We start from the raw sequence: 13,874 nt of genomic DNA on the forward strand, positions 1-13,874 counted from the left end.
TGTCCCAATAATTTATTGCCTCTTATAAATGGTTTCCAGGTAATAAGAGTTAATTGACTCAAGAGACTTTCATCCATTGCAATTATCTCCTAATATTGTACATTAGGCCAGTGGGCTTTTATTAATCAGGTTAAATGCATCACCTGAATAGATGCATAAAAAGAAAATGGAACTTAAAATCATCACCCAAACTTATTTCTGAATAGGCTCACAAAAAGTTGTCCATCCTTAGATTAATTTACCACCCTGGCACGACCTGGCCTTAAGCCTGAAGACTGTTCGGGACCACAGACCTCCGGAGTTCACCTAATTTACTATCTCATTCGCCGTGAGAAGACCAAGGTTCAGAGGGGGAGTGATGGTCCCGGGAAGCCCCTGGACAATCGGTGGCAGAGGCAGGCCATACGGGTCCACAGATGTCCCGCCATATTTTTCTGGCACCTCGAAGTTTCAGCTGAGATGGAATCTCCCTATGAGAAGCATCTCTGACATGTGGATGCAGAGCACCTTCCAGCCTTTGTGCCTCTGCCTCGAGTCTATTTCGGCTTCCCTCCCCCAACGACGTAGCTCCTGAGCTGCTTCTCCGGTGCCCTCAGCTCTGGCCTGAACACTCAGTCTCTTTTTTGTGACAGCCTCCGCATCAAAATGTTTGCGTTCCAGATGCCATGGCCTCAGGGCCTGATGGCACGTGCATCAGGTACCTAGCTCTGCTGCTACTTACTGCCTTGCCTCAGCCAAGTCACCCAGTGTTCTCAGACTTGCTGTCTTCTTATGCCAACTGAGGGAGCCGGATAGATTTCTGAAGTCCCTTCCTTTCAGCTCTAACATCCTGTTTTTTATACCAATGGTTACTCATGGGTTATCATGCCCTGTCATGTTTACACAGCTTTTCTTACCATTCCCGGTGTCTTCACATGCACTAGCTCATAGTGTCAGCACCAGGTACGATGTTAGATCCTGGTGCTGATACTATGCTTTAACTCAAGAGCAGGGTACCACTGGAAGGAATTTCAGGCCCAGAGGAAAATATCGATTCACACTCTGATGATCTCTCTTGGTCTCCTCTTCCAACATTTAGGAGGTACTGAGTGAGCAATCACTCAGTCCTATGGCTATAAGTTTCCTTTTCAATCGACTGTCTTGCCAGGCAGCAGGGGAACTACCTGCAACACTGAGCTGGTTGAGGCCTGAGCACCTTCCAAGCACACCCTCAACCGAGTAGAGGTGCGTCGGAGCATCATCCTTTTCTAAGACTCCTGGGGTTAATATTTCGTTTAGAGGAATGGGGCTAGCACAGGATGGCTGGTGGGATGTGTTTGTGCCTCTGGAATTGGCTATTGTATGGAATTCTAGGGTTCTGGCCTCTGTGATCTGAAGGAGCAGACACATAGTTAGCTTTTAGCTTGACTAATGGTGGAAGAGGGGAGGGAAGTACGATGAGAATGAGCACACCTGCTTTGTGTGGCAACTGGACATCAAGCACTATACACTTTCCCATGTTTCTTTAACCTATTCGATAATACTGGAACCTTGGCATCATTGTCCAACTTTAGAAATGAGATTAAGGTCCAGAGAGGGTAAGTGACTCATCGAGGGTCACAAAGGTGGCCAAGAATCGGCTCTTAGTCTTTGATGAAAAGGTTGATTTTGTTTCTATTACATCCTACTTCTGCCTGAAAGGCCCAGAGATGGCAGGTAGTTAAGAGATAAGTATAAATTAGGGTGATTACTACCCTATTGGTTATTATTTCATCCACTTAATGGGTGTAATTTATGAGCTAAAGAATTACAGCTGAAGTGCCTCTCCTGCTGTGAAAGTTAACTCTTCCTGTTCCGCTCTGATTAGCCAGTGGGCTTCCACGGTGGACTGGGCTGAGGTATGTCTTAGTGGATGATCATATCACCCTAACAATTCTTTTTCTTCTTTTAAAACATGGCTGAACAACCAGATATCCACATGCAAAAGAAGAGAGCTGAACTCTTACCTCACACCATATATAAACATAAACTCAAAATGGATCAAAGACCTCAATGCAAGAGCCAAAACACAGGAGTAAATAAATTTTTGTGACCTTGGATTTAGCAATAGATTCTTGGATATGACATCTAAAGTACAAGCAAGAAAATAAATCATACTTCATCAAAATTAAAAACCCTTTGTGCTTCAAAGGACACCATCGGGGAAGGAAAAAGGCAACTCATAGCATGGGAGAAAATATTTTCATATTATGCAGTTGATAAGCATCCTGTATCTAGACCTTATAAAGAAATCTTACAATTTGATAATAAAAAGACAAATAACCTAAGTGAAAAATAGGCAAATGTTCTGAGTAGACGTTTCTCTAAAGGCGATAGACAAATGGCCAATAAGCACGGGAAAACATACTTAACCTCATTAGTTATCAGAGAAATGCAAATCAAAACCCCAAGGAGATGCCATCTCACACTCATGAGTATGGCTAGAATCAAAAAGTCAGATAATAGCAAGTGTTGGTGAAGATGTGGAGAAATCAAAACCCTTATACACTGGTGGGAGTATAAAATGGTACGCCTACGCTGAAGACCAGTTTGACAGTTCCTCAAAAAGTTAAACAGAGTTACCATTAGACTCAGTAACTCTACTCATTGGTTTATGCCCAAGAGTAATGAAAACATATGTTCACACAAAAAATTGTACATGAATGTTCATAGAAGCATTATCCACAGTAACTAAAATGTGAAAGCAAGACCAATGCCCAGCAACTGACGAATGGATAAATAAAATGTGGTATGTTACTTGGCCATAAAAATAAATGAAATACTGACATGTATTGTGACATGGGTAAACCCAGAAAACATGCGAAGTGAAAGAACCCAGTCACGAAAGATCACATATTATACCATGCCATTTATATGAAATGTCTAGAATAAGTCGACCTATAAAGAAAGTAGATTAGTGGTTGCTTAGGGCTGGGGGGCTGGGGAGATTGGAGAACAACAGCTAAAAGTTATGGGGTTTCTTTTTGAGCCGATGAAGATGTTTCAAAATTGTCTGTGCTGATGGTCGCACGTATCTGTGAATTCATTAAAAACCACCGAATTATAAACTTGTAATGGGTGACCTGAAGGGTATGTGAATTATATCTGAATAAAACTTTACCAAAAAACCCCCCGAAAGCCACCCAAAACACGACTCTGCCTTTGAGCTGCTTTTGTGCGGCTGCTTGGCCGGGCAGTGAGCGCATCCTCCGGCGCGTTCCCAGCCAGCTCCGAGGGTCTGCCCGCCTGGGGCAGGCAGGCTGCTCATCCCGTTGCTTCATGATAGGCGCCTTTGGTGCCGCATGATAGGCGCCATGTTAAGTACCGTACAAAAGTTTTCTAATTCATACAACTGCTCTCCAAGATAGGTTCCATTCTTATCCCCGTTTAAACATGAGGAAACTGAAGGAGTTTAGGAAAGTTGCCCAAGGTCACAGCGAACACGTGGCAGCTTCTGGATTTGAATCCCAGTCCAATTGACTCCAGAATCTGGGCACATGTGAGCCTTAGTTATGTGTGAACATGTGACAATGCATTGGGACAGGGGCCAGTGTGTGTGCATGGAAGCCTCCCCTTCTTCCTGGGGTCTGGGGCGTCCCAAAGTCTTCTCCATTATAAACCGCCCAAAATGTCTCTCCCTGGGAGAGCCAGAAACGTCTTTAGATAGAAGCTGGAGACATCTTTCGAGAGACGTTCCATCCAACAAGTCATTTAGAAATGGAGCTGGGGGCCCTTTTTCCCTATAACGGTTGTAGCTGACACTTTGAACCCTATCTTTATTCATATTTGTTTTTGAAAGCTGGTTTGTTTGTGGTTAGGAAGGAACATACTCATTGAGTTTTAAGGAGGCATTTCCATAAACATGTGGCAGAAGTAGGATGTTAGGAGATTTCACGATGGAATTAATTTTCTTTTCAAAAAAACATTTGGAATTAATTACTCCTGTTCATGAGGCTGGATCTTTTAGCCAAATTTTTGTTTTCATGTCAAACCAGAATACTCACTACGCAAGTTTAACACTTCGATGCAGTGTGTCTACCTCTGCAGTTAACTTGGGGTGTGACTGAAGGCTGACCCTGGGTGACAGCACCCTGTTGCAGTCCAATAACTGTTTGCAGAATATAATCATCAAACACGTAATGTGAGTGGGTTGGATCAGCCTGTGAACTGATCCCACCTGCCAGATGTGTTGGTTCGGCCTGTTCAGTTTTTAATTAAAAAAAAAAAAAAAAAAAAAATCTTGCCAATATTTACAAACAAGGAGATTTGTAATCTAGAATGCAGGCATCTTAGAAAACGTGGAAGATCTGACCTCGGCAGGCCCACGTTCCTCCGTGGCAACAGTGGAATGGGTCCTGAGAAGCCTTTTCGATAGACCAGTTATTCTCAAGTTTGCCTCATCGCCTCCTGGCTAGTTTTACTCACCTGTGGTGCCTGCCTGGTTCCCATGGGTGTCTGAGTATGCTACTGCTGAACTGGATCCTGTTCCAGGTTCCTACCCACTCTCCCAGTCTATATGCTCTAAGCTCTGTAGTGTTCCAACACGAAGGTAAAAGCAAGGTGAGGCACTTGGACCTTGCCACATACCTTTTCAAATACTATGCAGAGCCATGAAAGGCATAGATTGGTGACAATGCCACAAAGCCAGAAAAGCCCTTGTGAATACCACTTTGGCCCTGATGCTTGACACCACACCCAGAGCAGAACCCAAGGGAGATACCTGGAGGGCTTTGAGCCCTCACCATTCCTCTATGAGGGCCCAGGCCCTCCACCTCATGGATGGGGGCGGGTGGTACATCCACGTATAGACCAGAAGGCTGTTGTTGGCAAGTCCGGCTTGCTAAAGACCCGAAGACAGGGAAATTCCATGGTTTCATCTCACAATCCAAATGGACTTGGGAGGGAAGAGGTAGACAGGGTAAAGGGGGTCAAATATAGGGGGGTTGGAGATGGTGAAGTGGGTAAAGGGGATCAAATATATGGTAACTGAAGGAAACTGGACTCTGAGTGGTAATCACACAATATATAGATGTCAAATTATAATGTACACCTGAAAATTATACAATTGTATTAACCAATGTTACCCCAATAAACTTAAAACAAAAAACAAACAAAAAAACAAATGGACTTGAACTCCAAGTCAACTCATTTGCTTCCTCATAAGAACAGGAGACAAACAGACCCTGCAAACTACACGACAAAGCCTTCTCCGACACCATGGAAAGAAGCGCAGGTCCCTTCACGCGTGAAGGGCTCACTTCCTACCTGTGCTGAGGGGCACAGTCGAGTCCTGCGTCCTGTGTTCTAAAGTCAGCAGGGCTGCAGTGGTGATCTGGATTTTCATCTTACTTGTGGATATAATTAATTGCGAATTCAGCTCTCCCTACTTCATGCAGAAATTATTTGGAGCATGCATGTTGTTGATCTTTTCTAGCCTTCCTAGTTTTTCTTTTAAGAAATGAGTAATTGTCAGTCCTACAAGGCCAGAATTACTTCCTAATGTGATTTTTTAAAAAAACTCCTTATTTTGAAATGATTCCAAACTCAACGGGAAAGTTGCAAGAATAATAAAATGAGCTCCTATACCCTTCGCCTAGGTTTACAGATTGCTATACTTTTGCCGCATGAGCTCTGCCATTCCCCCACCTTCCTCTCTTTCTGCATAAAGGCATATTTTATTGGGAACCATCTGAGAGTCAGTTGCAGACATGAAGTCCCTTTACCGAAATCAGGAAGTTTAATAATGACATAATACTAACATCAAATCCGCAGCTTGCATTCCAATTCTGCCAACTGTCCTAATAATGTTCTTTATAGATTCCTGCCACCCCACCCCCCCCCACCCCACATCCCTGTTCCAGGATTCAGTCTAGGATCACGCACTGCATTTACTTGGTCTCCTTTAATCTGAAATCGTAATGTCGTCTCAAAGACACTTTCTCTGTGGCACCAGAGAACCAGAACAGATAGAGGTAGAGGGCGGAAACATGCAAAAAAAAGAAAAAAAAGATCCCCGGATGTAACGGCAAACTGGTCAGCGGGGGAATACCGAACGTTCCTTCAGGCTTCAGCAGTTGTCCCTGGAATTGCATCATATGCTTCGAGTTGAGAAGGCAGACTTACGAAGTTAAGAATCTTCTATTTCAGTCTTAACGCTTTCTTCCAGAGACAACTGCCATGTCCTGCTCTAATCACCCTAAGTCTCTCCAGAGAGGGCTTTGTGGAGCTGTAATTACATTTCCAGGGTAGGAGAGCGGCTTCCCCCCAGACTTGTGTCTCACAAAGCATCTAAATCATTCCATTATAGCACAACAATGGATTCTCACACTCGTCAAGCAATTTGTTTTAATTATGCAAATCACTTCATTCTCTTTTCAAATCTATGCGGAGAGCAGCAAGCCACTGCAGGTCAAATGGAATGTTGCAGACATGGGGTAGGGAGCGGAGGGGTGGAGTGAGGCCTGGCTTGTCCTGGAGGTCACCTAACATAGGTGGTTGGGGTGGAAGAGAAGACTGGGGCACACAAGTCCCGGGAAAGGTAGTGGGATGCAAGGGGGGAAGTAATGTGGGGTCACGCTTCCCTGACACAAGCGCCCCATGGCACATGGTACGAAGCATGGTGGTGCATTTTATCTGAGCTTCTGGGGGAGAGCAGGACCCCAACAGATGCCACAGCCCCATTCTAGCAGTCACTCTGAGCGCTGGACTCAGTTCAGTGAAAAGAGAAGCAAGAGTCACCTAGACACCCTCAGGTGACCCTGCCCCCAAGGTGCCTGATGATAAGACTGGTCCCTGGAAGGGCCTGAGTGCACAGAACACTCTGGCCTTTACGCCATCTTACCATGTCTTGCATGGAGTTGACTGTTTAAAACAAGTTGGTTAAATGTCTCATTGATCTCCAAACAATTTTTAAAATTATTTTTTCATTGTAACTAAGAAAATTGGGAGAATATGGAAAAATAAGGAAAGAGGGAGGGAGGGAAGGAAGGAGGGAAGGGAGGCAGGCGGGCAGGCGGCCCCCTTAGTTGAATACCCTTAAACAAATGCATTTACCACGAGAGCGTGTTTGCTCCCACTGTTCCAGCACACTCCACCCTGTTCTTATTAGCTTATGCCTCCCTGTTTTCAGGACTAGGGCAAATATATTTTGACAACATATTAGAATAATTTGTTGTGCTTTGAATCTGATAGGATTTACTTCATACTAAGCACTGAATAGGCACTTATTTCCTTTAGGCATTAAGTCTGAAAATAGGGTTTGCTTGCTGCCCCCAGGCCAAGGGAAGCCAAGTGGTTCAAAGTATGGGCTCCGCCTCCAGGCCACCCAGATTCAAATCCCCAGATCCCCATTTACTAGTTGCATGGCTTTGGCTCTTGGTTTTGCCATCTGTAACAGGACATGATAAAAGTACTTATCCCAAAGATTGTTGTGAGAATTAAAACGAGATAAACATATAAAGAGCTTAGCACAGCACCTGGCATATAGTAAGCACTCAATAAATATTAGCTACTATTACTATTTTTATTATTACAACATGGTTTGAAAAGTCAGGTTTAAGCCACAGACTGGGAAACTGGCAGAAAGCATTTCCCTTTCAAAGAATAAAAACTCAGATGGCTGTGAAATTAGAAGCCTTTAAACTCTGTTTTGAAGTTTTGTATATGTAACATATACGGAGCACGATTTAAAGCACACACACCTGAATGCAATATTGCTGCACCTTTCTCACTAAAACACAACTGGTGTCGATCTCGTCCTATTTCCTTTTCCCCTTATGGCTTCAAAGAAAGAAATCCTTGGCTTCCATCTCATCCAATTTACCTGCCACTAAACCAGTCTCACAGTTTCTGAAAACACTTACAACCGCTTAGAACACTTATGCTACCTGAGTTTCCTTTTTTGCCAGCTACCTAAGGAGAAGACTGATGAAGAAACATACAAGTCGCACTTTCCAGCCCTTGCTAAAAGCCACCACTTCCTTTCTTCCTTCTGACAGGAATCAAACGAGAGGTTTTAGTCCTGACTTTTTGTTAATCCAAAGCAAGCTGCTTTTCTCTCTTTTTTTGAAGGGCTCTAACACTTTCTTCTTTCTAATGAGAATCTGGGGCCCGAGTATCCTATTGGCCATTAATTTGAATCCAACATTTTCTTCTTCAGGTAAGGTAGCCTGGAGCGACTAGCAGGTAGAATCAGATACCAACTGCTTTCAGAAACAGCTTCTTTTTAACTCTTAGGCTTAAAATTACATTTGAACCTAAGTTTGTAAATCAGCTTTTAATAGAATTTAGTAAAATTTATAAATAGAAATTTCAAGGAACTCTTTAATAATGTTTATCTTTGAAAGTACTAGCTTTTCATTATTTATGTATACTTAACACACCTGATGCACTGCTTATAGTCAATTTTATTTATTTGATTAGATTTTTTTTTATTTTTTAGGCGAGGCAACCCTCGGTTGACTTCACAGATTGCAAGGACCTTGTCAGCTTACAATCCCTTATTTTTTTATTTTTTATGCCTACAGCACCTGGTCTTCCTATGTGGTCTCCCATCCAAGTACTAGCCAGGTCCGACCCTGCTTAGCTTCTGAGATCAGACGGGATGGGGCTTGTTCAGGGTGGTATGGCCATAGACTCACAGTCAATTTTTAACTTCCATTTTTGTTTACTTCTACAAAACAACTATATTGCCTAAGGTTTCCTTTTATGATTGACCTTATCAAAATACCTTAACATCCCTTAACACGTCCTGCTACCTCTCTGTGGTCTGGCCCTGGGTACCAGTTCTGCCTCAACTCACACGGCTCCCGTCCGACACACGGGCCCGTCTCTTGCTCTCTCCACAGTCCATCCTACCACAGGGCTCTTGCACAAACCCTTTCTGACAGGAACTTCTAGGTACTGCCTTCAGACTTCGGCTCAAGCATCGCTTGCTTCCTCAGGATACCTGCCTTGTCCTCTCTATCAAGGTGAAATCTCTAGGCCAGAGGTTCTCCGTATGTGGTCGTTGGACCGGCATCACCAGGCTCTCCTCTGACCCACTGAATCAGAAACTCTGGAGCGTCAGGTCCAGCAACGTGTGTCTTCACGAGCCCTCCAGGTGATTCTGATGCCCGCTCAGTTTGGAGAGTGATTGGCTAATATAAGTCCTCTTGCACCATGAAGCACTCCCTCGTGGCATTCAAGACAATTACACTCTTGTGTTTGTGTAATTCTTTGATTAATGTCTTTCCCCTCCCCGCTATACCAAGGGCAGAAACTGTGTCTTTCTCACTCACCACTGTTTCCCCAGCACCAAGCAGGGCTTAGCACACAACAGGTGTTCAAGAAAAATTTTTCAATAAATGAAACATAAACAAATGTAACATATAAAAGGACGAATAGGAGAAGAAATCGGTTAAAGAGATGAACAGGTAATTCACAAAAGAAGAAATAGAAGTGGCATATATTTAAACATGCTCAACCTCACCTAGTAAACAAAGAAGCTTCTAAGACCGTGTGATGCCACCCCGCCTCTCTAATTTATCAGGCTAGTGACGATGAAAGGGAATTATAACACCAGCAAGGACACACGAAGAACCGCCGTTGCAGGCCTGTGTGTTTGTGCAGCTTCTCTGGACTGCAGTTGAAAATTCACGTTGAAAATCACCCAGCAGTGCCACCCTTGATCTTTAACTCTAAGGACATTTTAGAAAACGTGCGCACGGGTATATGGATTGCACAAGAGTGAACACTGTAACACTGTTAGGAACTATAACTTTGAAACAACGCAACTATTCAATAGGCATTTGTGTAATTGTGGTGCACTCACAATGTCAAGTCCCATGCTGCTGAAAAAAGATGATGATGCTGACATGAATTAATTTATCACAATTAATTCATGATCACAACGATCACGGTATTTAGTAAAATGAAAAAAGCTCAACGACTCGAAAATTTATATCTATATGTATAGGTAGCAAGAAAAAATTTCTAGACATATCTTTAGCAAAAGGTTTTGAAGGGTGTGTGATTATATTTTCTTCACAGCCTCCTATAATTTTATTTTTAAAACACATTGTATAATACAAAAACTTAAATTGTAACACGTTAAGCATTAAGTGTAGCTTGGGCAAAATATAACTAGGAAGGTGAAGCAATTCTATGAAAACAAAACCGACTAAAGCTAATTCTCAAAATTTGACTCTTCTGCATTATGCACTGTTTTGGATTAACCACGTCGCAAGTCCCCTCCATTCCCACAGATAATCAAGAATTGCCTGCAGCTGGTTACAATGACCAACACATCAAGTACTACAGGCACTGATTGGGATTGAGTAGCTGGTGACTGATAGTATGCATGCAACCTGTGTCCAAGAATTTCTGGCACAGAAGAGGAAAAATCCCTAACCCAAACTAAGAATTCCTGAGGGTGCCACATTCACGGAGGGTGACTGTTCACCCCCCAATGCAGCAGCTCGGGCACTGGACTACTGGAAACCTCTAAATAACTCCCAGAGATACTGGTGACACTCACTGGTGGGCATAACTGCAGCTTTTAAAAATTGTTCCTTCCATCTCTTCCTTTTTTTCCCCCCTGAAACCATACACATTCTCGGCCTGCTGTTTCCTAGAAAGGGCGGCATGAATCATGAATCAAATGAATAAACCGTTGAGAGGGTAAAACACATCGCGCGGGTGTCTGACTGGGACCCAGTCATTACATGTCCTTGGTGTCATATGGTGGCAGGTGGTAAAAGAGCGAGGCTGGAGGTCAGTGGCAGAAACTCAATGACCTTGTAGCATATTTTAATAAAACAATGCCCGAGAGCTAAAGTAAGATGAGGCTTAAGCATAAAATAAGCTCTAAACAAAGAGAACTTAAGTCAATGTGACACAAAAACTCCCCAAAACAGGGCTATGAAATCCCAGAATTCAGTGAAGCACTGTCCCAACTGCCATCAAGCCTTCAAATTCACTTCTCGAAGCTACGAAGCAAGGCAACATGCTATTAGTACTAAAAGACAGAAAAAGAAGCAAGAACTCAACTCATCCTCATCATCTTAGTGCAGGAGGGGCGTGTAAAATTATGCTTGGACGTGAGACTTGTAACAACGGCCAGTGGTACATTAAAGTCTACCAAGAAGCCACATGCTCAGTCATTGATTCTCTACTAACCAAAGTGGCACTGCTAATGGGTTTCTGAGTCTGGTGTCAAGTGGCAGGTAGTTCCTAGGTATGGAGTTTTTGGTGTCTGAGGGCAGGGGTGGGGCTCTGCAAAACACGCCCCACCTATACTCTTCATTTGTTTTTTAAACTAGGCTTCCGCCAGATCTTTCTATTGTGATAGGCTGGATCAGTGATATTTAGCTGTCTCAATCCATTAAATGCCTGTGAGACGTGGTCCTGAAATGTAAAGGGCACTTCTGTCCAGTCCCAACTTCCATCATCACTTCTGGGAGCAGCCAGGAGTGAAAAGAAACCGCGTTTTCAAGTGAGGATGTTCATTTTTAGGCAGTGATAGCCTCGTATTAATCAACTCTATTCCAGGTAGATATTAATGAGCAATTGGTACACAGAGAGCTAATGATTGCATATCTTTTGCATAATGACAATGACCTGAAGTGCTTTCAAAATGCCAGATTAGCTAATTAAAATTAGTCCTGTTGAAGTTATAGCCTAATTCGAATTTCCTGCCCAAATATACTTGCAGAACCTATGTTTAAAATGGATTTAGAGAACTCAAAAGGCACTCAGTGCCCAATACAGAGCCCAAATCCTTTCAAATTCACTTTAAAAAGCCTTCGCCATGGCTCCTATCTTAATTTATAGAAGCCTTCCTTCATCTTCCTATTACTGGATTGCTATCTGTTTTCCATTTCCAGGAAAAAAAAAAAAAGAGCTCTCAGCCTAGTCTGTCTATCATCATCCCTGATTTCACTTTTTAGTTCTTTTTTGGCCTCCACCATTACACCTTGCACCTGTAGAGCTGCACCAGGAACACGGGCTGCGGTGCCGTCAGCTCTGGCACACGCTGTGAGCACAACCGTAGAGAATGTGCCTGTGGCCCTGAACGCCCTCCAAAATGAGACCTGCAGCATCCACAGTACCAGGGGTTGGTTGCTCTCAGCTGAAATCACATAACCTACCCAACACCCAAATTTTCCAATCCATTCGATTTACAAGAGACTTTAAATAAAATCTAGTGAGTGAAACTGTAACGTACCTAGTGCAACGACTGTCGAAGACCTTGAACTTCTTCGGGGAGGGAGGCAGGAGAAAGCATAATACTGTCTGGATTGCAGTAAATCAGTTCCTTGTAAAAGAGTTTATCAAGACCGCGGAGTAGCTACCCAGAAAACGAAGTAAGATAGTTTCTTATAGCATGAATGAAATCGTTTCATGCGTATAGATACACGTAGACAGAGAGGAATATACAAAAGGAAATGTAATTAATTTAATCCACACATAAGGAGAGAGAGAGCAGGAGGAAGAGGAAGAGGAGAGGTAGGAGGAGAAGCGGGGGAGGGAAGGAAAGACCAGTAATCGGTCAGGAACACATCGACAGAATCAACAGTTTCAAACTCAATTGTACAGAATCGAACTTATTTTTCTAGCTTATAGGATTAAAACTGGATTTCAACCTAGAGGTAACACACTGCACTGACATTAAGAATAATGCCAGACTGTGTACATTTCTTTTTTTAAAAAGAATACGTGGCATTATTTGCCAGAGTAAGACATAACTGTTATGTTTAAGAAAAGAAAGCCTTTATTTGTTCCCTATACAATCATAACTCAATCAACCAAACAAGGCTTTCCACCCCCCTCAAGCCACCATCATAATGGGAGTTTTGTGTAAGCTCCTTGTTTGTACAAAAGCCTGACGTTATAGTCTTGAGGGGTAATCCTAACGCTGTTAGACCGAAATTAAAACAAATCTTACCAGTAAATCTGGGTTTTTAAGACAGCTCTATTTAAGAGGGCCATGCCGATTGTACCAGGAGATAAGCCCCACACAATCTACGGGCGATCACTTCAGCAAACACGGGCATGGCATTGTAATTTTCTAGTTTTTCACCTGGCAGAAGAGCAAAGATCTCACAAGTACGTGGTTAAAAATCAGCAGGTTCCCTAAGGTGTGTCCAGTCATGCTATGCATCGGCTTGAGTACGTGGTAGACTTTTTCTTAGACCTTAAAAGTAAAAAGATAAATTAATGCTCTCACGTGAAACGGGTTCAGCTATCACTAAACTAGGACATGACTGACAAGGAAGAGCATTCGGTCCTGCTTCCACATTCTTGAATCAAATGGGAACTGACTCAGTGTGATGAATCAACAAACATCTGGACGGTTTTCAGCTTTTCGGTTCTTCTTAAAACGTCATCTCTCTCCCTATCTCAACACACACACAAACATCCCAATAATCAACGTACCATAAACAGAACGCCTCGTGATGGTCTCAACACCACATCTGACGTTTAGAACAGAACTACTGAAACCGTCCAACATCTCCCTCCACCTCCCCGGAGTCTATTTCTTCATGTGGACTCTGCCTATTTTTCCTTGTTTATAGCTTCATGATTCCCCTTCTTGATTTCTGGTTTTCAACCCAGGTTTAGAAGACTCCAGTATTCCCCACCCTGCTCTCCACATCCCACTTCTCAGAAGCTTATTTTTTGTTTGTTTGTTTGTTTGTTTGTTTGATTACAGCATCCACGGTCAATCACCGAGCGCTCTGAGGATACTTGGGGTTGGCGAGACCATGGAAATGCACCCTGACCTTTCCGATCCCGGCAGCCTCTGAGTGTCAGAGTGTGGGAACGGTGAGGGAACACGGGGCCATGAGCGGCATGGGGAGTTTGGGGGCGGGGGT

The 13,874-nt window shown here is 43.2% G+C and overlaps 1 protein-coding gene and 1 pseudogene across 7 annotated transcripts in view; both read right to left on the reverse strand.

Moving 5' to 3' along the window:
* The window catches only part of VTI1A (vesicle transport through interaction with t-SNAREs 1A), a 348,076-nt gene that overhangs the window by 55,136 nt on the left and 279,066 nt on the right, over positions 1-13,874 (reverse strand). The window contains exon 9 of one of the 7 annotated variants that reach the window (XM_039871213.1): positions 13,132-13,192. The exons of the other annotated variants lie outside the window; for them this stretch is intronic. Coding sequence (XP_039727147.1) covers positions 13,147-13,192 — 46 coding nt within the window. The 3' untranslated portion in view covers positions 13,132-13,146. Of the gene's footprint in view, positions 1-13,131; positions 13,193-13,874 lie in introns of those variants that run through there. 7 annotated transcript variants of the gene reach the window in all.
* LOC120609824 (uncharacterized) lies at positions 8,535-8,653 on the reverse strand (annotated as a pseudogene).

The sequence above is a fragment of the Pteropus medius genome, unplaced genomic scaffold (assembly GCF_902729225.1).
Source record: "Pteropus medius unplaced genomic scaffold, Ma_sr-lr_union100, whole genome shotgun sequence".
NCBI classification, from domain to species: Eukaryota; Metazoa; Chordata; class Mammalia; order Chiroptera; family Pteropodidae; genus Pteropus; species Pteropus medius.